A 25,691-nucleotide genomic window follows, 5' to 3' on the forward strand; every position below is an offset into this window, starting at 1 on the left:
GTGACGAAGTGACAGAGGAGGCGTGATCGTGATCGCCAGCCGAATCAGTACGAGCAGCAGTAGCCGGCTGAGCGTGGTCGATGGGCTTTACCCGCTGCTCGAGCGCGAGCGCGGAATGTGCGCGCATGCTCGATCGTGAAATGCGCTCATCAACCGGTTTAGTCCGCTTCCTAATCGGAACCCCCCTAGCAGCCCTAGCATTGTCGCCCTGATGCATCTGCCTGATCTTGGCATCCAGCACGCGCGGAAAAATATGCTCGTAGTCCTGCACAAGATCCACCACTACCAATGTCGCAATCGGCGAGACCAGCGTATACCCACTTTCTCGCATCGGCCGCAACACAGCGCTCCCCAGCGAAAGCCCAAGCTTGTTACAGTAGATCCTGTCGGCTTCTCCCGATCGCGTCGAGTGCACCAGCTTGTGCAGATGCGCAAACACGGCATCCAGACACGCTAGATGCGTCCGAGGCAGCTTGTTCAGTACCACGCGCAAATCTTCCAGCACACCGCCACGGATTTTGTCTCTAGTAGCTTCGTCAATCACCGTCTCTGGTTGCGTTGTCGAAACGTGCGGTGTGGCATTCGACGTGTCTTGTGCTTGTGCGTCTGCGTGTGCGTCTGCGTCTGCGCGTGCGTCTGCGTCTGCTGGTGCGTCTACTGGTGTGCTAGCGTCTGTGCTCGACGGCGTATGCGTACGTTTAGCCGCAGCGAGCGCATCGTGCTCTTGCGCCGCAGCAGCACGGTAGATCGCGTCGATCTGATCCCACAGATCCTCCGTGATGAGACTATGCTCGAGTTCGAGCAACCACAACTTTACACACGCCGCGAGCACCGGTGGATCGTACGAATCCAGCAACTTGTCCGGGACCGGCTTGGCACCGTTGGCAGCATCGGCGCTGTTGGCGCTGCCATAAATGAGGTCCGCAAGCGACGGGTTGAGGTGCGCAATCAGCGCGTCTCGCAGACGATGCGTGATGGACAGCGGAACCTCGAGGATCCACACGTTGCGCTTTTCCTGGCCGATCAGCTGCGCATCCGGTTGCGCAGCTTGCACTTGTTCATCATCCGCCTTGTCCTCGGTGCGACTGGCAGACGGTGACAGCGCTCTGACCCGCGCAGACCACCGCTCAGAGTCTTGGTAGGCGCGCTCCAACGCTTCCAAGAGCGCCGTCAGTACGGGCGGAAGCAGAGCAAGCTCTTGTGCAGCACCATGCATGCTCGACGTCGAGTCGGCATCGGTCGCCGACTGTTGGCGCTCGAGTCGTTCGAGGTACTCGAGACGCTCCACGAGCGACAGATTCAGCCCAAATCCGCCATTCTTAACAAGCCAGCCATGCGCGACACCGTGCGGACCAACTTTGCGGCCGAGTGAGATTTCGTCGTGGTAGTACGGCTGGAAGCGTTGAATGGTAGGATGGAAGGCGCCCGTCCTCGCCTGGCGGATCAGCGCACGCAGCTCGAGCGAGGGATCAAGACCTTGATGAATTTGGAAAGAGCGAGTGCTCGACTGTTGCAAGATGGGCACTTGAGCCGAGACAGCCTGATTGTACGAGGCAAGCACCGAATGGACGGCTCGAATGCGGTCCGCCTCCCAGCGCTGAGTGAGGCCATAATGCTCAAAGAGCACCTCTTCGACTTGACAGCGCGTTCGATCGAGGTTGCGAACAGACTCCTCGTATACCTTTTCGGCGTTGTCAGCTTCGCGCCTCAGTCGGAGATGACGTGGCTCAGCGGAGACGACACCGTTGACGGCTGCCTTGATGGGGGCGGGCATCTTTTCGACTGCGGAAGTGACCAAGGCCGAGATGGTGCCGGAGCGCCTGAGGCTCGAAGCTGGCGCGCCCGTCTCTGCGCCACTCTGAAGAGCCTGACCTTCCGTCTCGGTGGGCAGAGGCGGAAGCTTGACGCCGGCAAACTCGGTTTGCTTGGATGGTGGAGTGATCGTGGCCGAGGTGGCTCGCTGAGTGAAACCAAACTGCTTTCGAACCGTCTCTCGACGCTTGAGTTTCTCGGGATCTGGCTTGTGCTCTGCAGATTCGGCCGACTTGGTGCTGTCGATGGATCCAGCGCTGCGCTGCAGTCCAGAGGCTGATGAGCCAGGAGATGGAAGCGCCGGGTCCGAAGATGGAGGAGGTGACTGAACACCATCCGATTCGTCGATAGCAGCAAAGCGCACATCATCTTCGGCTTCGTCGGCGGTGCGGCACTTGTTCTCGTAGCTGAGTTTGAGCTTGTCGACTTCCGACTTTTGACGTTCGAAGCGTGTCAGAGTGGCATCGACGTGTTCCCAGCTCTGCGTGATGCGTTGTCTGTGATCGGCAGCCCACTTGCCAAACGGTCCGAGGATGGAATTTTCCAGGTGACGTGCAATCTTGCCGTGAGCGTTTGCGTGCGCTGTGTTGGTCTCTGCCTGGATCATTCTGAATGCGCGCGAGGTGGCCGAGGTGTTGGCAGCAAAACCTCGGGTGGAAGCGGAGGAAGCGCCGCCATCGAGAGGTAGTACCTCGTGAAGAATACCGGCAGACTGCTTGAAGAGCGGAGCAGCAAACGAGGGCGGAGGTGGTGGAGTTGCGAGCGCCTCTGCATGGTTGTATTCAAGCTCTGCGCGGTGCGCGACAAAGGCCAGGATGGACTCGTTCTCGTCGAGACCCGCTTGAAGCTTGGTGTAGAGACTGTATGCGCCTGGACGGTACGAAGGATGGGACCAGAACGAGTTTTGAAACGAGGGTGGATAGACCACCGTGAGTGATGACGGCAAGCTCATCTTGCGGGAAGGAGGTTGCGAAGTCTGGTATGGTTTGACCGATGGATCAGCCAGCAGTACCTGTGCCAGGCTCAGACTAGGGATGTCGCTGAAGTTGTAGTGGCCAGACGGTCAAACAGCGACAGCGGCAGCGGCAGAGGCAGCGGCCTAGGTTGATAGCAGTCTAGCGCAAATCGAAATGGGCCAAGGAGGACTGCGTTTGTTGGCGATTTTGTGTTGCCTATCGAGACGAGTGTTGTAGAACGTGCTAGTTGAACAAGCAGAGAAGTGCGGGTGATGAGGAGATGGCAGCTCGAAAGGTGAAAGTGTCAACGTGAGTTCTGTGATTCACGATTCGTGATTCGTGATTGTTGCGGGACAGCGTTGGTGCGTGGCCAGCAAGTCCGTGCGAGAGCGTTGCACGCAGCGTGGCATACATCACTAGGGCCATGCTGTTAGATCGATCATTTGTGAATGCTCGTGACTCGTGACTGCGCCTCACGCCTCGTGCGCAGCGTTCACGCACGACGGTGACGGTTTTTGTTTTTAATTTTGTTTTTGTTTTTGTTTTACATGTTTCTTTTGATCTTCTTACATTTGTGATTCTGATTCATAATTCCACGATTCACGATTCACGATTTTGGTTCTCCTGTAACGCACGACGGGTCTCGGCGACAAACTTTGCACAGGGTCCAACAAAGCTGGCCATCGTGAATCACGATTCGTGATTGTGAATTTTTCACGTTTCAGCCCAGAACTTCTCGGCACAAATCAAGAATGCTTTAAAGGTGCAAGCAACGCTCATACCATCACCACCTCGATCATCCCCAATAGGCTCTTTGTGGATCAATCACTTTCTCGACCTCTTCAACATGGAGGCAGGCCAATTCGACGATGCTCCGGATCAGGCAGCAGTGCAACAGTCTACCATCAACCAAAACCAGCACCAGCACCGCGATCTGCAGGCTGCTCAGGACCAAGACACGCCGTATTTACAACGCCAACGACGTCAAGAGATTTCGGATCTGCTTCGACCATCTTCGGACGTCGAAGAGTCGGACGATGATCTGGTTGATGACATGCAGCAAGATGTCGACGATGACGACGAGGATGATGATGACGACTACGAGGATGACATGACCGGTTATGGCGCCGTCGAGGATGCGGATTGGGAGCTTGCACGAGGCGATTTCACCAAGCACTTCAACCGTTCCCGCCAGCTCGCAAATGCTATTCATGCTTCCAGCTCAACAGCCTGCGCATCCGCATCCACATCCGCATCTGCATCCGCATCAAAGTCGACGCGTGGACAAGCAGCGGTAACAGCCACTCCTCTACCTGCCATGAATCGGCGCCGTCGACCACCACTGGTGGCAGCATCCGGCGGTGCTGCTGCTACAGCTGCATCCACCACCCAAACACGCACCGCTTCGCAGATGGAGTCACTCTCCAAGTTCGCCTCGCGCATCCGTGTGGATGACATGTACGATCCTTCCTCGGCCATCGGTGGCGGTGTCAACTCCACGGTACCCCGAAAAGCGCTCGGTGGAAGGGACGCCGTGCGAATCAAGGACAAAGCAGACCGTGCCACCGTAGAAGGTGTACTTGACCCACGCACCATGCTCATCTTGTACAAGATGGTGAATCGTGGGCTTCTCGAATGCGTCAATGGCTGTGTAAGCACCGGTAAAGAGGCCAACGTTTATCACGCCACGACCGCTGTCACTGGCTCGTCGAATGCCTCTGGCTCGTCTGCCGTCGACTCGGAAAAGGGGAGTTTGGCGCTGAAAATCTACAAAACCTCGATCCTCGTCTTCAAAGACCGCGATCGGTATGTGAGCGGTGAATTTCGCTTTCGTCACGGATACGCCAAACACAATCCACGCAAGATGGTGCGTCTATGGGCCGAAAAGGAAGCACGCAATCTCAAGCGTATGGTCTCGGCGGGTCTTCGAGCACCTGTGCCGGTCGAACTGCGAGATCACGTTCTTGTGATGCAGTTCTTGGGCGATAGCCAAGGTTGGGCGAGTCCTCGACTTAAGGATGCCGACGAAATCATCGGCTCAGATCGTGCCGAATGGTCTCGGCTGTACCGTGAGTTGATCGCCAGCGTACGCATCATGTATCACCAATGTAGACTCGTACATGCCGATCTGAGCGAGTACAACATCTTGTACCACCAACATCATCTTTGGATCATCGACGTCAGTCAGTCGGTCGAGCACGATCATCCTAGAGCGTACGACTTCTTGCGCGCCGATCTCGCGCATGTCGACGACTTCTTTGCAAAGAGAGGCGTCAATACGTTGGGGTTGAGAGCCACGTTTGAGTTTGTCGTCAGTGCACCCAAGAGTCACGCTTTCGCTAGGAAAGGTGGTAGGGCGGGTTTGGAGAAGCAGGAGGCTGATTTTCAGAATGACCACAGGCCGAATCCAAACGAGGAGCATGACAAGCAGCTCAAGTCGGACGGTGATCCGGGATCTTGCACGCGTAGTGCGATGGGTGGAGCATCTACAGCAACGCCGGTGGTTGTGTCCAAGGACAAAGTGATTGGTGGAGGTGCATGGTATACTGGGCTCAGTCAAACCACGACCGACACATGGGGTGCGCCCACGGGCGACGAGAGCGAATCATCGCTCATGGACACACTGGAGCATCTCATGCATCAGCTTAGCACGCAACCCGATTCTTCATCGCACACCAGCGCCATCCCCACCACCTCTTCGCATCGCTCTGCAAACAGCCACAACGACGACCAAGTGTTCAAAGCCACCTATATCCCGTTTTCCCTGCACGAGCTACAAGACCCCGAACGCGAGATCGAATTGCAAGCCACGTCCCAACCCACCACCACCCAAGACCGCACACATCCACCGCTCTCCACGCTTCTCCCGTCGAAACCTGCGCAGAACCATGACGACAATGACGACAATGACGACTCGCATTCAGACCACTACACGTCGTCCGACACTTGCGACGTCTCGGACGACGACCAACCCACATCCAGTCAGCATCCCAAAGACGCCAGAATCACCAAGGAGCAAGCCAAGGCACTCAAGAAAGAGGCCAAGAAACAAACAAAGCAAGCCAACCGCGAGAAGCGCAAAACAAAGATGCCCAAGGCCGAGAAGAAACGCAGGATGAAAAAGAACCACAAGTAATGCACGCCTAGAAACGCGCCATTCGCACTCACCACTTTGATTTACCCGAACAGAGCTGTGTGCGATAGAACGCAGAAAGCCTGCACTTGCACGTTGATTTACCACAACACAGCTGTATGCGATAGAACGCAGCAAGCCTGCATTTGCACTTTGATTTTACCCGAACAGAGCTGTGAGCGATCGAGCGGATTGTGCGTGCAGTGTGCAGCGTGCAGTGTGAGCTGTGGTCAAGATGGGTGGAAGCATACGAAAGCATGTGGGGCTGTGGCGCGCTGTTACTGCGTAGGATGCGCCAAGTGGCAGCTGGCTAAGTCGGGGTAGAGCGACGAGCTCGACGACACGGGCGCCTGGTGTTGGCGAGACGCCTGGTTTTCCACACCAGCCGCGCCTGTGAATTCGGAAGACGTCACTGCAGTACCCAACGTGGCTGGCGCCTGTGTTTCGGGTTCGCCCTGGTATGTGCTTGGAACACACGCGTGCGCTGCACTCCAATCGGGCGATCCAGGCGCATCTGGTTCTCCACCCAACAACGAGTGTTGATGTATCCAAGAGTCGCCGTTGTCGTAGAGTTGTCCCAACGAATCCGAGCTTGCGTGCGTGTCTGCAGCGTCGACATGCATTGGCGCATGCGCCAGAAACGAGGTGTCGACCAAGCTGGCGTGCGCAGAGCTCAACGTACGAGACCGCAGCGTGGTGGATGCGTTGATTGTGTCCTCGATGCTCGGTGAAGCGGCTACCTCGGCGTCGGTGCTCACAGCGTTGCCATACGTTGACAAAGCACTAGGAAAGGTAGAGGTGTTGGTGTCGACCGGTGCGGCAGGTACGCTTGGGTCGACTTGGGTTGGAGCGATGGTAGGATCCGTACTGTTAGCTTGGCGCTGCTGATCGGCTTCGACATCCGATTTGCGCACACGATTGTCATTGGACTGGTGAATAGACTTGAGAGGCGATGGCAAGCGCAACGATCGCACACGTGCATCACTCGTAACAGATTTTGTCGGCGTATCCGTATCCATCGACATGGAATCATCCACCAAGCCCCGCTGTGTATCCGCCATGACTGGCGTCGCAGAAGCGTCGACCACACCGCCGACACTTGTCACGCTCGACGGCGACTCCTTCTTGATCGGGCTGTCCTTTCTTCCCGCTGTCTTGGTCGGGCTTGCGGCGCGCCTCGCGTGTGGTGTCGATGTCGCGCTCTCCCACGCACCGGGACGCGTCCTCAAAGCGCCTCGATCTCGCAACACTCTCCCACCTGCACCTATCGCTGGACTGTTGGTCGTGTTTGTCGTCGCGGACGACCTCGTCGACGGCGTAGCACCGATTCCCAGCGGAACAACGTTACCTTTGCCGCACGCCTGTTCGAAAGCAGCAAACGCCTTGGAAGTGAGCGACAGCCAAGGTGCCAATTCGGCTTGTCTCCGTTTGGGCGTCGTGTTGGTGCTGGGTGCCGCACCCGACACTGCAGCAGCAGCGTGAGCCGCCATCTTCTTGGCCACCTTTTCGACCGCGATCAGATTCTCCAATTTCCAATACTCGGTCTCCGCCTCGCCTCCTACGACCGAACTTGCTGCTGAATCGACACGCACAGCGAGACCAGTAACGTGTGCCAGTGCGGCTGAACACAACGCACGATCGCTGTATCCGCCTTCGAGTACCGAGACGAGCTTTCCGTCTGCGTGTGCATCGGCGAAATGCACAGCGTCGCGCGCAAACATGTGGTAGAACGAAGGTGGGACGTGCTTTCCGTGACGTTGCATGCCGGGATATTCGTACGCACACGCATCGAATCCTGCTGATATGAGAACGAGCGTGTTTTGCTGTGTAGCACATGTCGCGCCGAGGAACCGCGCGGCTTTGCTGAACACGATCTTGTACTTGTCGTCGTACAGCCGACGGAAGTCGGATTCAGTTCGATAGTGATCCAGGTGAACTGCAAGCCACAACAGGACGTGAGAAAGAGATGTGTCAGCAATCATCGGACGCTCGTAGCTTCATGAGCTCGCTAAGATTGGACGCCTCATGTCGCTTGGCCATCCTGAGGGCAGCGATTGCGTTGCGCAGGCGCATCGATAACCGGACCGACACCTCCAGTGACCAGCGACTCGAATGAAGGATGTGCTTCGCAAGACTACCAGCACAAAGATGCTAGCCTTCTTCAGACCTTTTACCATTTTGTTGCCAATTAATCGTCGGCATCCAAGCAAAGCTGCATCGCTCCTGTCACAGCAATACTTACTATTCCAGATCCACTGACCGTGTGCGCCTTCGACACACGTGCTTGCATCCTTGATCATTCCTGGATCGCCGTCTTCACAAGGGAAGGATTCAATGTCGTGCAACGAGCTGTAGAAGAGTCTCAGCGCTCGTGGACCCGCTTGGCGTTTCACCTCGGCTTCGTCGTGTTCGGTCAGCGCTACTTTGGCGAGCCTGCTGGCATGTGCGCGACCGCTGCCGCTTCCGAGTGCCTGTCTTGCCCTTTCGAGCGCAGCCACACGCAGGCTGGCGATACGCTCGGTGCGCTGATCATCGTGTTTGTTGGCGTCGGCATTGATTCGCCATGCCAGGTTCTGCGTGCCGTTACCGTGATGCAGGTCAATATCAAATATGACGACGCGATCGATGCTGTGTTCGTGGTAAGCGTGCGCTGCGGCGACGATTGCATTGTTGACCCAGCAGAAACCTTGTGGTGTTGATCCGGAGCAGTGGTGCCCAGGCGGCCGGCTAAGAACGAATGCACGTTTGGCGGCCGGAGCTGTTTCGTTATCATCGTTCGATGCAAGGCTTTCCGTGACGTTTAAGTGGGTCGAGTCTTGGACCTTGATCTCACGAAGAGGAGACAATGTTGGTGATGCCATGGTCGTAGATGCTGCTGCTGACACAACACGGTCTACGGCTTCGCAGCAGGCACCCATGGCGTGTCGAATTGCCTCTGCAGATCCACCATCCATCCCAGATTGGTCAGAGGGGCCTGCAAGGTACAGATCACCTTGGGGCAAGTGCTCAGGAACCTCGGAGAGATGCATTGCATCGTCACCCTCGCCATCGCTCGAAGTGTAGGTCTCGCTGTCCTCGGGTATCGATTTTGAAGGTGAGGTTTGGTGAGGTTTGCGGTGAGACTGCGGTGGATGATTAGGTGCTTTGTTACAGAGGTATTCGAGGTACGCAGCGTGGGACGTACGCGCTGGAGAAAGAGAAGAGGCGGCTTGCTGTTGTGATGGCGGACCAGCCGCGACGGACGCAGGTGTAGGCGTAGTCTCACGTTCGGGCTTGAACTGACTTGCATCTATTAAGGCATCAGAGGCTTGCGTGCAAGTCGAGGTCGCTGTGCGTGCCTCGCGACGTTTCTGTCTGGCTTGACCGTAAGCGGTTTCGAGCAGCGAGACGACTTCGTCCGAGTGTGCATGGGTAAAAGCTACGGCAGGATGGGGTGGATCCAGCGGAAGAGATCTTGTCGAATGAAGCACACGGAACTTTTGCTGGGCCGGAGAGGTGGGATGTTGAGCTGCGGTAGCCTGCACGGAAAGCGAACTGAGTCGAGCTACCAGATCGTCATCTTGGTCTTGTTGAGATGGCGTGTTGGCTGGGAGTGGTGCGCAAGAGACATGCGTGGTCGTTCTGGCTACGGATGAATCAATCGAGCTCGCTAGATGGATCGTGTTCTGCTGTTGCGAAGGAGCTTTAGATGGAGAACGTTGGGATGTGTGAAGAGCCATGGTAGGATCATGCGGCTGTTCGGACGACGACTTGCCGATAGCTGTTGCGATTCCGAGGAGCACTGCGCGGATACGCTCTGGTCGTTCGACGATCAGGCTCTTGTCTACACCGCGCACGTATCTGTGTTTCAGTACGGAGGGAGCCAGCAATATATCCAGCTCTGCCGCAGATTGCGCTGAAGTTGTACTTGCAGCAGTCCGCACAGCGCGAGTTGAGCTCGTACCGGGCAGAACGCCTGTTGGTGGTGCAGCGACATAGTCCATGCTAGCGACAGCTTCTGTACGAGACGGTGGTGTTGTCGTCTGTACGATATCGATTGCGGCAGTTTGAAGCGCTTGTGGTGGAGAAGACACCGTCTGGTTGGTGGGAGTATTGGATGCTTCCGGGGTATTTGCTCGTGAGCGATTGGGTATCTTGACGATAAACACCATGTTATCCGTCGACGCACGGCGTCGCTGGGATGCTGTGCAGTCGTGAATCACGAATGGATGATGACGGTGAAGCGCAGAGAGTTTCACGACTGGGCTGGGGTGTGTTGATCTTGTTTCGCGACTCGTGATTTGGGTGTTGCTTTCTTTAAGTTTGTTTGATACGCGAGCTTCAGCCCCACGACCACCAAATCACGAGTCGATAGCCTTGGACCCAAACACGCGCGCCAACTCGCTGAGCTGTGAGCCGTGAGACGTGAGTCTTGCTCGCTCACAAGTCCAAAAAAGAAACAAAAACAAATGCTTCTGACCTGGATCGAACAGATGACCTCCCGATAATCAAACATCCACTGCAGACAGTGGCGACTTATTGAAACTGAATTCTTCAGTCGGACGCTCGTACCAACTGAGCTACAGAAGCGGTTGAGAACTATTTAATTAGATTGTCAACATAAGCGTATACCCTATTGTCTGGATACATCCACGAATGGATGCCCTCCACATGCGCGTTCTGCACGTCTGCGCCGATGCGCCGATGCAGCGATGAGCGATGAGCGACGAGCGTAACGCGGGACCTTTGACTGTTTACGGTTGTAGGAGCAGCATCTCACAGTCGTGAGTCTCGCCAAGTGACGAGTCTCGTCAGGTTTATAGCGCGCAAGGTGGCGCTGCTCCTACGTTTGTTTCGTTCGTTCTCCGATCATCCCTCCAGCTTTATCGGCTCGTTCGTCATGTCGGTGTCTCTCATCACTAGGCGGAATGTGCTGTGCGGTGCTCGCATCAATGGGATCAGTGCGGTCGTTCCGGCACTGACGGGCGCTCGGAGTTTTCATGCTCAGCCGAGTGGCTCGGCACGCAAGCGGTGGCATTTCAAGACGCTCGGTGGTGGTCTAGTTGCTGCAGGTAGCGGATGGTACTACCTGGGCAGCAACAACAACGCGGTTCGGAGCTTTTCTGTGCACTCACCTCTGGAATCCAACAAGGATCCCTCGAACGACGCCGAGCGAGTCACTGCATCTTCCACTCTGCTCCGTCCTGCGTCGTCGGCGGCACCTCGACGACAGACAGTGGCACTGGTGTTCCTCACCTCGCAAGCTACAAGTCACGGGCTGGTCAAGTCTCTCGTGTCCAACTTGCCCGGATCTTCTGGTGAAAGAGAAAAATGGTTCCCCTGGATCGGGTATTTCCGCGAAGCTGGCTACGACTGTCTCCAGATGAACCTCGCTCTGCCTATCGACGATGCTGACGCTGCTGATGCCAGATCATCGGCCGGTGCAGACCAGACTACCCTACGACTGTCGGATGAGCTTCACGCCCAAATCAGACTCAGCAATCTGCAACGTCAACCGGTGCTGTTTGTCCACCATACAGCCGATTCCTCGCCGTCTTCGACCAGTCAGATCGTCAGCTCGTACATCGAACCCAGCAAGACAAGTAGCGGTGCTGGATTCTGGAGCAAAATCTTTGGTGCGGGGGCCATGTTTGGTTCCCGGCCCGCAATTTCAGGTCTAGTGGTGATTAGCGACTTGGACGACGCTTCCGCCTTGACGCTGTTCGGCAAACATCCAAAGCTCAACACATTGATCGTCGCGAATGGTGGAACCAGCACGAAAGCGCACCAGGGCAGAGTCGCCATTTTGGACGCTCAGGGTAAGAAGCATGATAGCGTCATCAAAGACATCGAGCGCTGGTTGATCAGTCAGGGTTACGAAGGTTGACAGCCATCGTCACACAGCGTCGAGTGCATTGAAATTTGGCAGTGTAAGGCGTGGGACTCTGGGTATATACTAGTTGACGTTGTTGTGTGCTAGATGGTCGTCTAGGCCGGCTCTCACGAATCTCATTTCGGTTGTACCGGGGTTGCCAGAGTGAGCGATTGCTTTTCGTCGCATGTTGTGTGTGCTGACCAATCTGGTGTGTTGTCATTGGAGGTTGTCGTCTGATGTGGGTTCTTGAGATCAAGGTTTGTTGGTGCTGCTGATGTTGCTGTTGTCGATGACGGTGGCGGTGGCAGTGGTGTTGATGTTGTTGCTGCTGGCTGCGATCCGACCTCTGAAGATGACCGCTCTCGTTGCAAGCGTCTACGAGCAGCTTTCGGATTGAGAAAGAGATAGCAGCCAAAGATACCCACTTCCAACACAACGATACCGATATAGCTGTGCACGGCCAGAAGCATGTCAGTATTGGCATTTTGAGATCAGAGAGGATGGAGAGGCTGGAAACTCACTTGGCAGCAGCAATGGCGTCGAAGCTGTGCTTGAAGACGAGACTCAACAAGCTAAACACACCACCTGAACAATCGATGGCCAAAAACCACATACTGATGCCTCGAACCTCTTTGAGTCTCAAAATCTCGTAGTACTGTGGTATCAGGCCTGCTACGATCAAGACGGCACCTACGATGCCCATGGTTTTGGTGGCAGCTGAGGTGCCCCTATTTTCGCCGAGCTTGCATAGGAAGTAAAACGCGACTTCGACTGTGCCCGCTATCGCTGCTGTTGCTAGCGCACCAAGAATGCATCTGTACGTGGATAGGCGGTGCGAGTAGTGCCAGCATTGTGCCATGGCGATGATGGCAAAAGCGGAGAAGAGTTGGGGTTGAATGATGAGCGGAATGTTGATATTTTGAACCACGAGATAGGTTGCTTGTGGAATGGAGCCCGCGACCCAGATGAAGAGCAACCAGGCAGACAGTCCATCGGTATCCTTGGAGCGATACGATTTGAGGATCTGCGGCACCAGTTGGAAGGACCACAGCACTGTACCGATTGTGCCGAGCACGTTTTCAGCCACGGCATTCTCGCGCATGGGTTGATTCGAGAAGTGACTGAAAGTCGCAAAAGCGGATCGTCAATCGTTGCGGCTATGGAGACATGTCGATGGATGGGGAGATCGTGAACAAGAAGCAAGTCACCAAGTCAGCAAGTCAATCTGGACGCACAAATAGGTCCCAAAGCAAATCGCGAACTCACGCTGCTCGGCTTCAAAGTTTAGCCGAAGCAGTCGCGAGTGGAGTGACTAAATCATGAGGAAGGTAACCAACCGGTGGCAGGCGCTCCAATCGTGAATGCGTGGTGCTACTCTTGACTCGCTCACGGCTTGGTGTAGATGTGGCAGCCCGATTCGCGATTCGTGATTCACGATTATACTCGTGACTGAATTCGTGATTAATATTCGTGATTCGTGATTGTGTATGTGACTTAACACAGATTCACATTTCGCCTCACGCATGCACGATGCACGATGCACGATGCACGATGTCGCACGTCGGGCATGGACGCGCATTCTGGTGCTTCGCTTGGGTTGATGCGGCGTGGGGAAAACCGGATGAGTTGCCGATGCCAGATTCGTGATTTCACAGCGCGCGCGGCTCACACGTTGCGCAGTTGCGAGCCGTGCGGTTACGGAGGCAGATAAACGTGGAAAAGAAGCTCTCGACGCTCGCGTGTGCGCTTTCGGCGCTGGTCCAAGATGGCGCGTGTGCGCCTCGTGCGTGCTGCTTGCACTCGCCACTGCTCACGACTGCTCGCTGACCGAGGCGCGTGCCAAGAGGCGCGCACGTCGACAGCTGTCGCTCGGTTCGACATGGGACAATAGCGATACCTTGACCAGGGGCGAAACTGACCCACGCTACGTGCGTCAGCGCATCGTGAAAGTTGAGCCAAGTCAAGGTGCGGTAGCTGCTCGTGTCGGCCGTGGCCTCTCGTGAGTCACAACTCATGACTGTTGCTGCGTTCAGTTCATTTGCACCAGTCGTAGTACAGTTGCGTCGAGGATTCGTGCGTCGTGCGTCGCTGGAGAACCGTGGAGAAACTATATTAAGTTAGAGCCAAGTTTAGTCCGTTTGCGTGTGGGCGCTAGCTCGCTCCTCCCACTATGCTCCCACTAAATTAGCTAGGAACAATAGATCGAGACTCGTACGTCGTCGCCCCACCGTTGCCATGCAATCAAGTGGATCGCGAATTGTGCGTGGCCGCCTCCCCGCCACTGCCACCAAATGAAGGTTTGGGCCAAATGAAGACGAGTTGGAGCGAAACGGCCCGGTCCCGGTTTGCAGACGAGCGTGGAATGCTGGCATGTCTAGTGGAAAGCTATATATGCCGTCGGTTCTCGAGCATTGCCAATCCGCCGCAATCACATCCTCGTTGCTCATCATCTCTGATCCGTATCCACCACCGTTTTCGAACTGCAAGAGCTCTAGGTTACGATGAAGTTGAGCGTGTCCATCTTTGTGCTGCTGGCGGTGTCGGCGTTCGGTGGTGGCAGCGCGGCGGCTGTATCTGGCAAGTCGGAGGCGGCAGAAATCGAAGCGGGCGATCGACTGGATGCACTTCGTGATCAACTGCAGAGGTACGAGACGCCTATTATTCAGACGATTCTTGCACGCTCTGCGTTGGGTGGGCGCGCGCCATCCGAACAAGATGAGGTGCGTGCGGCACTGTCTCGCAATGCATTCGAGCCGTCAGAGGTAATCAGCGAGTGGCTGCAGACCGAGTCGGGAGCACGCTTCCGGTCGACGCGACCGTTGCCGCCTGCTGTCGAGTTCATCACGCCCGTCGTCCTCTCGCGAGACACAGTGCTGGACAAACCAGTTGTCGGCAAAGGCATCTTCCCGATCGGTCGACGTCCGCAGGATCCGACCAACATGGACGAGTTCTTGGACACATCTCTGCTGTCTCTCAACCAATCGTCCACGGTGGATCTCGCATCCGCCGTCTCGCTCGACGTGAGCCTGCTCCATCTCGTCTCGGCGCGTGTGCTGCTCGGCTATCCGATCGCGCTCGCTAAATTCGACTGGCTCCACGACAACTTCTGCCACATCCTCACCAACACTACTCTATCGAAATCCCAAAAACTCGCCAACATCATCCAACAACTTACCGACCACAAACAAGAAGTCAACGTACTCAGTCGTGTCGAGCAAAAGTCCAAGTCGCTCTCACACCTCTTCCGCAACGACATCCCTTACCCTCCGCACACCCAAGACCGCATCCTCAGACTCTTCCAAGCTTACCTCATCCCCATCACCACCCAAATCGAAGCGGCCGCTATCCTCGACCACGCCAACAAGTGCACCTAAGCCAACCCCTCATCCACTTGCACACCCCTTGTCTCACCTAACCCCACTCTTCAATCTCACATTCTACCCACCAAACCACATGAACCTGTGAACCCGCAACGTGAACGCCTGTCAGTCTACACACAACCCACCGCGTATGTGATCCCAAGTATCCCTAACATTCCGTCCAGAGTGTATAAGCCCAAGAAAAAGAAAAAAGAGAACCAAACCATTACATGTTGAGGGCCAAGAGCGAGAGATCGAGATAAGAGAGATCGAAACGAGAAGCAAGAGAAGAGCGACGACTTGGATGCATCGGTGCATGAATGTGTATAACACCGCTTGCCGCATCGCGCGTCATGTCGAGCGTGGCACAAGCGATCGAGTCGACGGCGTGTCAAGATCGAGGATGCAAGCTATACGTCTAGGCGGATCGCTGATCACGCACTGGGCGAGCTGAGCGGCGGACTGAGCGGATTGGCGTTCGAGGCGTTCGAGGAAGAGTGGCCTATCATCTCGGAAACCGCGGATGGCGCAACAAGCACAGACCGCTGCGCCGGCTCTGACAACCAACCTCCCTTCTCCCAGACGTAGCCCGACCTCCAATGATTGGCAACCCGATCTTCCGGATGCAGCAACCCCTTCAACAGCGCGCCGAGACGCGCAAAGTCGATCGGCTTGAGTAGCCATCCGTCCATTCCGATGTCGACCATTTCTTGGCGCATCTGCGGCACCAATGTCGCAGACACCGCTAGAATAGGCACACGACCATTCAGAATCTGCGAAGCGGGACGGTCCGCTTGCTCGCCCCTCTCGGCCCACTTGTGCTCCAGATCGCGGATGCGGATGCATGCCTCTTGCCCATTGCAGATCGGCATCTGCAGGTCCATCAAGATGACGTCAATCTCTTTAGCGTCTTGTTCAAACTGACGCACACCTTCCTCGCCGTTAACTGCGAGCAGCGTCGTGTGTCCATCCAAACCAAGTCGCTTCTTGAGAATCATGCGGTTGATCGGATCGTCTTCCACCACCAGCACACGCAGCGGAGCGATCTTCTCACCGCGTCCACCTGGAGCCTTGTGAAGACCACGCATCACCGCCAGTCTGCGCTTGGCGACACTCGACGAGGACGAGCTACGACGCTCATCCGACGACCGCTTTGCCATGTGCACATCTCCGCAATCGGGCGAGACGGCCTCGTTCTGCGGTGCCTCGACGCCGCTTTTGGCGCGCGTCGTTGGCGAGACAGTCGCTTCCTTGTCCGCCATCTGGCAAGATCGAAGCTTGCTAGCGTCGACTGGCAGCGTAGCTTGCGCGAGCTGAGGCACCTTGTCGCGAAAGCGTTGCTCCACCTCGGCCTTGAACGACTCGGCAGCGCTGGTATGGCTGGGTTTCACTGGCCTTGCATGCGTTGTCGCGCTCAATAGGAAGGCAGAACTGCTGGCAGGTCGACGATCAGCGCGGTCGTTGGCATCGAGCGCCTGCGGGTTGATCTTGACCGATCGCACAGGAATACCGCTTCCCTCGACTGGATGCGAACCGCTGTCAAACGAGCGGGTGCGTTGCGCTGCGTACTCGGGTCGATGGATAGATCCAGCCGAGACAATCTTGGAACCATGGATGAGGCCAGGTGAAACGCCTTCGGCGGTTCGCCTCCGTGCGACAACGTCTTCGGACGTCGCCTGATCACGCAGCACAGGCTGTTGAATGGCCTCGACAAGCGAATCGATCTCGCTCCTGCCCGCCGAACTAGCGCTGCCGCTGCCCATCGAGGTGGAGCGGCGCATTGAAATGGTATCGCTGCTGCGTTTGGTTCCACTGCCACCACTGCTGCCGATAGGCGGCATCTCGGTCGGTGTGGTCGTCTCGGCGGAGCAAAAGGGAATGTAGTAGGTAAAAGAGGTTCCTTCACCCACCTGCGAATCGACACGCAGCTGTCCGCCCAAGTTCTTGACGACACGCGCCACAATGGCAAGACCAAGGCCGAGACCGCTGTCGGACGGTTCGGTGCGCAAAAGGCTTGCCTCGCTCCCTTCGGGCTCGGACAGATCCTGACGACCGGGTTGGGCGATGACAGATTCGACCTGTTCAAACTCCCTAAAGATGACTTCGAGTTTCTCCTGCGGGATGCCTTCACCGGTGTCGCTAACTACAAGCTCCACCTCCATGTCGCAGCCATCGGGCAGATCGGCTTCGCGTTCGTCTTCGTTGCGTTTTCGCATCGAGACGATGATCTGACCTGCACGTGTGTATTTGACCGAGTTGGTGACGGTATTGGTGATGACCTGGCGCACGCGATTCTTGTCGCCGAGGACTAGACAAACGTCCGGGTTGGTGGTCACCGAGAAATCAATCTTGCGTCGCTTGGCCTCCCACTCGTGCATCTCGACCGCCTCGCGCACGGTTGCGGCGAGATCGAATGGCTCTTGGAGGAAAAGCTCGTTGCCGATCTCTTGTTTGGTGAGGTCGAGCAAGTCATTGATGACAAAGAGCAGACTTTTGGAGGCGAGATGCGATTTACTCAAGTTTTCGCGCGTGTCTTCGTCCAACTTGCTGTCGAGCGCCAGCTCGAGGTAGTTGATAATGTGGTTGAGCGGCGTGCGCACCTCGTGACTCGCGTTGGAGAGGAGGAGCCTGTTGAGCTGGTTGTAGTGAAGCGCTTGCTCCCGCTGGCGCCAGACGGAGATAAACTTTCCGTAGACGAGGCAGAGCACGGAAGCAGTCTCGAGCTCCTCGTCCTTCCAAGCGCGACAGGTTCCCTCGACGGTCTCGGACCAGACCTTGAACGACTTTCGTGGCTCGAGGATAGCTTCGCCCTCCTTGCCCTCTTTGAAAGGCTTTCCTGCCCAATTGACGTGGCGCAGCTGCGCTTTGCGAAGAAAGGCGATAAAATCAACGCCACTGCCGGACAAGGGTACGACGAGCAGACCGGCGATGACGTGAAGTCCTGTTGATAGTACCATGTCGGGAAAGTCGCGGTGTACGTCCTGTGAGGTGACGAGGTGTTCAAACTTTTTGAGTCGCAAAAACTCGGTGACCGCTAGCACTTCCTGACTCGCATTGAGAGGACCAAGGATCTTGGCCTCGTTACCAACAGCGATGACTCCGTAGTCGGCGTCAAAGAGCGTCAGCAGATCCTCGGCGTTTGAGATGATGTAACCGCTTGGATTCTGATCGGTGGGCAAGGTGTTGATCAGCTTACGGGCAGACAACCTGCGTGTGTAGCTGAGTCGTTCGATGTTGCTCGAAACGGATTCGCCGATGAGGCGCAGCAGTTGGCGAATGGGGAACGAGACACGTTTTCCGTGTGCGCCATAGTTGTGAAGAGAGATGAGACCCCAGAGCTCGCCAAAGGCGGTGATGGAGACCGACATGGAGGAGCGAACGCCCATGTTGGTGAGATACTTGATATGGATCGGCGACATGGCGCGAATGAAAGCGTGGGTCATGTCGACCGGGAAATCGAGATCGGCCTGGTCGCGGCAAATCATGCGTGCGGTGGGTTGATCGCGGTCGTAGAGGAGTCGCACCTTGTTGATCTTGTAGAGGGCGCGCGCCTGAGCGGGAATGTCGGTGGCGGGAAAGTGGAGACCGCGGTAGAGGTCGTGCGAATCGTTCCAGTCGACGAGCTCGCACACGACCTGACCGTTCCAAGCCTCGTCAAACTGGTAGATCATGACACGACTGAAGAGAGTGATGTCGCGGATGATGCCGACGAGCACTTTGAGGAACTCGTTGAGGTCGGCTTGTGCTGCGAGCTGATCGTTGACCTGACTGAGGATGCCAAACAAGTCGAGTATGCCTCCGGTGCCGTCGGCTCCGCCAGCGTTGGGTAGGACGGCAGGACGACGGCTGCGAGTCTGTGACTTGATCTCGGCGTTGCGACGCATGCGTGAGAGCGCCTTGAGCGGCTTGTGGATGGCGTGCGTTGATTCATGCAGCTCGTTGGGCGAAGGCGTGTAGGCAAGGCCTTCGAGACCGGCTCGTGGACCGACGCTGGAGGCGTTACTGCTTGATAAGACAGTTCCGATGGTGACGGGAGACGAGTCTTGACGTGAACTAGTGGGCTGATCGGGCCTGATCCAGCCTGCAGCCAGACCGAGACCAGGACCGTTGCCAGAGTGGCTTTCGCGATCGTCTAGCGGTGTGGCGGGAGGCGAAGAAGTGGAGATGGGATTGGTGAGATCGTCGACCAATTCAAACTCGAGGACGACGGTAAGCTCGGCTTGACCGTCGTTTCTGCGATCGGGGATGTGGGCACCGCACCAGGTGTTCCACCTGTTTCGCTGCACACCACGGGAGACGCGCTCGTCGTAGCTCGCCATGTCGTATCCGCGCAGCTGAAAGACGGTGGGCCCTGACTCGGCAAGGTCTTGGCTGGATTGGTCGAGCGTATCAATGTTGTCCCAAAGTAGGTCTGCCTGGTCATCGTCAAAGAGATCGAGGAAGGTGGGCAGGCTGAAGAGGTACGAGGGCGACATGCCGAGGATGGCAGCAGAGTTTTCCGAGGCCTGACGAACCAGCATCTCGCCGTCTGGGGAGATACGGACGACAATCATGCAGCCAAACGACTGAACGGCGCCTGGAATGTGGATAGGCTCGTCTTCACAACGGGCGAGCTTTCCTCCGCGGCCTGTGAGGATCATATGCCCTTCGTCGGTCTTGACATGTTCGAAGCGAGTGGTGGTGAGATGCTCGGGATGGTCGCAGAGGGACTCGTCTTTGTTGACTGGCACCGTGATGTCGGCTGTAGCGGGATCGGTGACGTTGTGCACCTCTTCGGGGTGGTGAGCTTGATGGCTGGCATGTGGGGCGGATGGAGGTGGTTTGAAAGTGGGAAATTTTGTAGGCGACGATTTAGGACCTTCTGCTGACGCTGGCCGTGAGGCGGATTTGGCAGCCGAGATTGGGGCGTCTGGCGGATGTGAAGTGGAAAGGTCGTTTTTGAGCGGTTTAATGCTGACAGCAGAGCGCATGGGGTAGATAAAGGGTTGAGAGACGGTGGGAGAGCGTAGAGAGGAGGGGGTGGCTTGCATTGGAGTGGCTGAGGCAGTGGCTGAGGCAGCGGCTGTGGCGGAGCTGGTGGGAGTATGAGACAAGGTGGGCGGGGCAGAGGCCTGAGGCGCTCGGCGGTTGGCTTTTTGCGGAGGCGACGACATGGTTGTTGTCTGTGTTGAAGAATGGAGGTAGGCTAGCGCGCGTCGGTCCTACACCCCCTTCAAGAGGCGACGGTAGCCAGCAAGTGCAGGACGGCCGCACGAGCAACGGCGGTGGGGAGCGGTGCAGGCGTGAGGGGAGAGAACCGAGGCACTTTGTACCGGAAGAGCGTTGGAATGAAACGGGCAACAGGCTAGAGCGTAAGGTTGCGGTGTGGTCATGCGGTAGTTGTGAATGATTGTGTGCTACGGACCGGATGTGTCGAAAGGCGACAAAGAGGGGTGGAGCCAAGGCTATGGACTATGGCATGGGTTCAGATGTGAGAGGTGGCGAGCAAGCTTGTCGGCAGCAGATGACTCGGTCGAGGCGCCGATCTGGCGGCAGTCTGCAGCAGTTGGTGGATGGATGAGCAATGTGGTAGATGATCAGAAGAGATCGTTGGCTCACGAGCAGAGCAGAGCAGAGAACGGTTTGGCGAGAATGCAGAGGTGGCAGCGGACACATGGACTCGCAGAGATGATCTGGAAGAGGTCCGGTCGCTGTTGTTCCGATGACAAAGCGACGTAAAGGGCGGAACAGGCGAGAATGCAGTGCCAGGCCAGACGTGATGAGGATCGGATGTGCGATCGCAATGGCGATGGCGATGCGAACCACTTGACGTTTGCCAATGCACAGCAGCCCGATTGCCTGAAGCAATTTCGATGAACGAAAGGATCGCAACGCTGGTGGTTTCGAATTTCGGTGTGGTGGCTGTGATGCGTGTGATGAGATAGGAACGAGGAGGAGGAGGTCGACGACGACAATGACAAGGACAATCACGACGAAAGAGAATGGGTCAGACAGAGGCGACAAATGGTGAATGGGTGCACGGTGAGATGAGCAGGGATGTGAGACTTGTGTGTGAATAGACACTGAAATGTCAGATGCACCGATGGCGTGTCCAAGTGACCGACAAACAGACCAAGACGGAGGCAGAGAGGCGAATCGCAACCAAGCTCGAACCTGTCAACCACAGCGACTCGCACAACGACTCGCACAACCAACGACAAGCCGACCCCGACGATGCACACAAAACACACGCACCGCTCAGCACGACACGCGAGAATCGTCACGAATCACACGAATCACACGAATCACACGAATCACAAATAATCAACGATCGAGCTCCATCCTGCTCAGCCGCAGAAACGCAAGCGAGCGCCAGCCAGACAGCCAGACAGCCAGCCAGAAGAGAGAGACAGGCTACGAGGCTCGCTTGCCTCGGTTTCTTTTTCTTTTTCTGTATCATTTTCATTTTCATTTTCTTCTTTTTCTCTCTCTCTCTTTCTCGTTTGTCTCGGCCAAAAATCCAGCGGAGTTGCAATCGTGAATGTCCGGACACGCAGCCCCCCACCCGTGACTCACTGACTCTCACATCGGTGAGTTGTCCAGACGCCGTGTAGGCTCAGCAACGCAGCGTACCTTGTCGGATCGAGTCGAGTCGAGTCTTGTCTTTTACAGACCAAGATCAAAGCATAACACAACCGCCAAAACATAGCGAGCATCACAGTGAGCTAGACGAAACTACAACGAGAAGCGCCAAACTTATATTTTCTCTTCTTTTCTTGGCACCGGGCAGTGGTGAATAGGAAGAGCAGGAGCAAGACGAGGACAGGCGCAGAAGCGTAGAAGCGTAGAAGCGTAGAAGCGCAGAGGAAGAGACCGAGATGAGACGCGAAAATTCATGATTCGTGATTATTTTGTCCATCATTCAGGAATCTCGAATGCCAAATCGAGAGACTCACAACTCACACTTGCAGACTAACTTAGCCCAGCTCCCAGCTTCAGTCCCGACGGGATGTGCACCTCTCGCTCAACCTTTGCACATACAGTAACTCCAGCTGGTGTGCCTGTGCCTGTGCCTGTGCCTGTGCGGAAAGGCCCTGTTATTATTATTATTATTTCCTTTCTTTGTGGGGTTTTCGCGTTTGGCTTCCCAAAGCTGTATGCAGTTGTGACTCTGTCCATTCACAATTGTCAATTCAGAAATCGCGACGTGATCTGTGATCTGTGTGGTGCACGATTCACAGGCAAGAAACATGCTCTTAAAAAAATGAATGGCGATTCACCGTGTCTATCACTTACATCGTGCCTGGAGTCGCGCAACGAAAACACCCAACGTACAGCCACTCAGCACACAAACCCGGTTCATGGCTGTCTCAATAAAGTATTCATACAAGGCCAAGCTCGTAAAAATAACCAACAGCTCTGCCAAGACTAACTCTAACTCATCGACTTGCGACTTGGATGACATCTCAATCGGCTACCAGTGTCGTGTCCACAAGACAACATTGACAGTGTCGCACTTGGCGGCAATACGCTATGCGCGAGAACAACATCCCAAGTGAACGCTCATGCAAAGTCGTGAATGAGCCAAACGCAAAGTCGGACTCGGCGTCTTGCAGTCCATCGCGTCTCCACTCACCATTCACCACTTTCGCCCGACTGCGCAGTTACTCTACCATACAGAAAAAGGCACAGCATAAAAATGTTAACGGTAAGCGTACAACGGGTCGGTGCGTTCGCAGATTTTGGTCTCGGCGTCTTTCTAATTCGAGACGAGACGTGGTGAATTCGTGATTCGCGCTCGCTTACGGTCACCGGTGTGATTCGTGATGCGTGATTCGTGATTGTCCCGGAAGAATCCATTCGCATTCGCATTCGCATTCACGATTCGTGATTCACGATTGTGTTGCCAAAGCTCACCCAAAGTCAGGTTCAAGTTAGGCAGAGCGTGATGCATGTTTCTGTCATTTGTTTACAGCCTTGATTCGTGCCACTGTCTCGCTGTCATCTGGACGCTCACCCCCATCACAGTGGCTGCAACGGCCGCGATCACTTGCGTGGCGAGACGTCAACTCGGTCTTGGCTTTGGCTGCCTACCACTAGTTTGGGGCAAGTGTCAAGGTGAAGCATGAAGCATGAAGCACAAAGCATGAAGCACAAAGCATGAAGCACAAAGCATGAAGCACAAAGCATGAAGCGTCAACCCGTCTGTCTCAAGTTGTAAGTGGTGCCGTTTCCGGATCGGAAAATCACGAATCGGACACGAGCTAGCTCGGTGGTGATGGTGCCAGCTGTTAGATCGACGTAGCCGACTGCCGACAAGACAACGCCACGATGGCCTAACAGGTGCGATTGAAACTGCCTTGACAGCTTGGTGCTTGCACCGACAGACGCTCAACGCTGACTTGGCGGACAGTCGTGAGCCACGAGTCGTGAGTTGTGAGTTGAGTTCCATGCTTGTATTGACGGTTCGCGATTCGTGATTCGTAATTCGTGATTCGTGATCTTCGATCTGACTGTTAAGTTTGGTATAGTTTACTTAGTAAAGATGAGACATGCATATGATCTCAGCGCGCAGAAAGAAACGGCGTGTCTGGCAACACAGCAACGCACGATAACGATTCGTGATTCGTGAATCGTTAATCTTTTTGGCTGTGTCGATACAGTGAGAGCAGTATCTTTCTTGAGAGGCTAGCAGTAGAGCCAGGCTTGAAGGCATAGGCGTGAGGCGGCCACCGAAAAGTGAGCACGAGTCACGTTGCCAAGTGCGCGGCAGAGTCTCGGCGTGCGCGGCACACGGGCGTGGATTCGTGATGTGATTCATCGTGCGTGATTCGTGATTCGTGATTGCTTTGGGTTTCCGCAGCTTTACAATCACGAAGCACAAAGCACGAATCGTGAATCGTAAAGCGGCCGGCTTGGCATGCGCTTTTGCGATTTTTTTTCCCTCAAGCTTTCGGGTTCGGTCAGTCGTGGAGTGTGTGGTGATGGTGGATCGTGGATCGTGGTGGCGGTGATTGATTTGGTTCGAGTGGAGCGCTTACCCGGAATGACCAGATGCAGCGCTTACTGAACACACCCAACTAGAATCAACTTACGGTTGCGATTGCAAGACATCTCTCGCCCACTTGACGCGCCGCTTTCATCGCCAAGCACCGCGCTGTACCTCTCGAGCGCCCTCTCGAGCGCCGATCATCCAAGTGCAAGTGGCCGAGCGCTTCGAGTGGATCACCAACTTAGCCCCACTATCTCTGCTTGGATAGATCGCGCACGATCGACCGGCACCATGGCTCGTTCATTGCTCCATCTACTAGTGGTAGGTGTTGTGTTGGTGGTCGCCACTCTGGGCTCGCCAACGACGTCGGCGTCGCTCTCGTCTGTTCGTCTGCAACGTCGGGCTGGATTCACCGATGCAGACGGTAGCGCTGTGTTTCGACAGTGTACGCAGCGCTACAACACTTCGCGCATGAACCCTCTGCCGCAACAAGGCTACTTTAACCCGAACAATGGCACAAACGGAAGCATGCTTACGGTAAGTCGGCGGTTCGTTCATCCCACCTGGCTGCATTCGAGCTAGGCGCGAGGGATCCTTGTTCATGTCACATGCACTCACTCACGTATCCACGTCGATTTCATCTGGCTCGGCCGCTCACCGCCCATTCGTGCCGGTTCGCCTGGTCGCACGATTAGATCTGGCTCGACGGTTCACCAGGCGAGCCGATCAACGCCATCATATCGTCCAACTCGTCGGCTCAAGTTCTCTGTCCCGAAGGATTCCTCCGGTATGCAACGTGATTTTCCTCATCCTCGTCCCCCACTTGTCCCCCACGTATCAGCATGCTGAAGCCAAGCATTCTGTCTGTATCTCGACGTGCAGATCGATCAACTTTGGCGTTTCTTGCCTTGGTAACGTGAACGGAACCAACCAGTACGCCAACCTAGGCGACGGATTTGGTGTTCGCGAACAGGGCAATTACGACGGTGGCAACGGCGTTCTGCGCTGGAACTACGGAGACACTACGTTTGGTACATGCAAGGAATCTATCCAGGGTGATAATCATTTTCGCTGGTTTATCCAGAATGGGTCTTCTGCTTTTACGGGCGCCATCTTTATCGCGGCCTCCATGGAAGAATCGGCTGCTTTGGGTCACAAGATTCAGCGCGATGGCTACAATCGTGGACGCGACTATCTGGTTGGCAATGCCACGATCAATCAGACCACCTCGTATAAGGGCTTTGTATGGTCTACTAAGCTCGACTGGATCCCAGCTGGCGTCTTGCTAAATGCTACCAGTGACGGCATCAATCATCCAGACGTGGCCTTGCCCGGTCAGCCCGTTCAGGATGGTAGAGTCGCCCTGTTGACCGTCACCCAGTTGCAAGAACCCACCAACTTGACCAGTCAGAACGCAGCTATCCCCTCAATCTTGCCTCTATCTACCTTGCTCATCGCCATACCATTCTCCATCATACCACTCGCCATCACCACCTTCGTCCTCTAGATCTCGTCTTAATACATTCGTTCCTCCCCTACATGCCAACATGCCAGTCTCGCCGCCTTTGGTTTGCTGCCTTCTCCCTCCAAGCCCACACACACACAA

General features: G+C 55.7%; 8 protein-coding genes and 1 non-coding gene across 9 annotated transcripts; 4 read left to right on the forward strand and 5 right to left on the reverse strand.

Annotated features, from left to right (window-relative positions):
* Positions 1-13: 13 nt before the first annotated feature.
* Positions 14-2,764, reverse strand: UMAG_10913 (uncharacterized protein; the record flags this gene model as incomplete). Its single annotated transcript, XM_011393245.1, has 1 exon — positions 14-2,764. A coding segment is annotated over one exon (2,751 nt), but the record flags the coding sequence as incomplete, so codon positions are not given.
* Positions 2,765-3,615: 851 nt separating this feature from the next.
* On the forward strand, positions 3,616-5,904 carry UMAG_05726 (protein kinase RIO1; the record flags this gene model as incomplete). Its single annotated transcript, XM_011393171.1, has 1 exon — positions 3,616-5,904. The coding sequence occupies one exon, from the start codon at positions 3,616-3,618 to the stop codon at positions 5,902-5,904; it is 2,289 nt and encodes a 762-aa protein (XP_011391473.1).
* A 275-nt stretch (positions 5,905-6,179) lies between these two features.
* On the reverse strand, positions 6,180-9,884 carry UMAG_10914 (histone deacetylase; the record flags this gene model as incomplete). The annotated part of the gene is made up of 2 exons (XM_011393246.1): positions 6,180-7,837; positions 8,144-9,884. The coding sequence occupies 2 exons, from the start codon at positions 9,882-9,884 to the stop codon at positions 6,180-6,182; spliced, it is 3,399 nt and encodes a 1,132-aa protein (XP_011391548.1).
* Positions 9,885-10,350: 466 nt separating this feature from the next.
* UMAG_16089 lies at positions 10,351-10,470 on the reverse strand. The gene is made up of 2 exons: positions 10,433-10,470; positions 10,351-10,386 (listed from the first exon to the last, which is right to left on the reverse strand). It is a non-coding gene; the product is annotated as a tRNA-Phe (tRNA).
* Positions 10,471-10,780: 310 nt separating this feature from the next.
* Positions 10,781-11,767, forward strand: UMAG_05728 (uncharacterized protein; the record flags this gene model as incomplete). The annotated part of the gene is made up of 1 exon (XM_011393172.1): positions 10,781-11,767. The coding sequence occupies one exon, from the start codon at positions 10,781-10,783 to the stop codon at positions 11,765-11,767; it is 987 nt and encodes a 328-aa protein (XP_011391474.1).
* Positions 11,768-11,889: 122 nt separating this feature from the next.
* UMAG_05729 (uncharacterized protein) lies at positions 11,890-12,857 on the reverse strand (the record flags this gene model as incomplete). Its single annotated transcript, XM_011393173.1, has 2 exons — positions 11,890-12,205; positions 12,277-12,857. The coding sequence occupies 2 exons, from the start codon at positions 12,855-12,857 to the stop codon at positions 11,890-11,892; spliced, it is 897 nt and encodes a 298-aa protein (XP_011391475.1).
* A 1,399-nt stretch (positions 12,858-14,256) lies between these two features.
* UMAG_05731 (secreted chorismate mutase) lies at positions 14,257-15,129 on the forward strand (the record flags this gene model as incomplete). Its single annotated transcript, XM_011393174.1, has 1 exon — positions 14,257-15,129. The coding sequence occupies one exon, from the start codon at positions 14,257-14,259 to the stop codon at positions 15,127-15,129; it is 873 nt and encodes a 290-aa protein (XP_011391476.1).
* A 419-nt stretch (positions 15,130-15,548) lies between these two features.
* Positions 15,549-20,267, reverse strand: UMAG_05732 (uncharacterized protein; the record flags this gene model as incomplete). The annotated part of the gene is made up of 1 exon (XM_011393175.1): positions 15,549-20,267. The coding sequence occupies one exon, from the start codon at positions 20,265-20,267 to the stop codon at positions 15,549-15,551; it is 4,719 nt and encodes a 1,572-aa protein (XP_011391477.1).
* A 4,109-nt stretch (positions 20,268-24,376) lies between these two features.
* UMAG_05733 (uncharacterized protein) lies at positions 24,377-25,592 on the forward strand (the record flags this gene model as incomplete). Its single annotated transcript, XM_011393176.1, has 3 exons — positions 24,377-24,622; positions 24,781-24,872; positions 24,968-25,592. The coding sequence occupies 3 exons, from the start codon at positions 24,377-24,379 to the stop codon at positions 25,590-25,592; spliced, it is 963 nt and encodes a 320-aa protein (XP_011391478.1).
* Between the last annotated feature and the right edge of the window lie 99 nt (positions 25,593-25,691).

This window comes from Mycosarcoma maydis, chromosome 16, assembly GCF_000328475.2.
Source record: "Mycosarcoma maydis chromosome 16, whole genome shotgun sequence".
Taxonomy (NCBI): Eukaryota; Fungi; Basidiomycota; class Ustilaginomycetes; order Ustilaginales; genus Mycosarcoma; species Mycosarcoma maydis.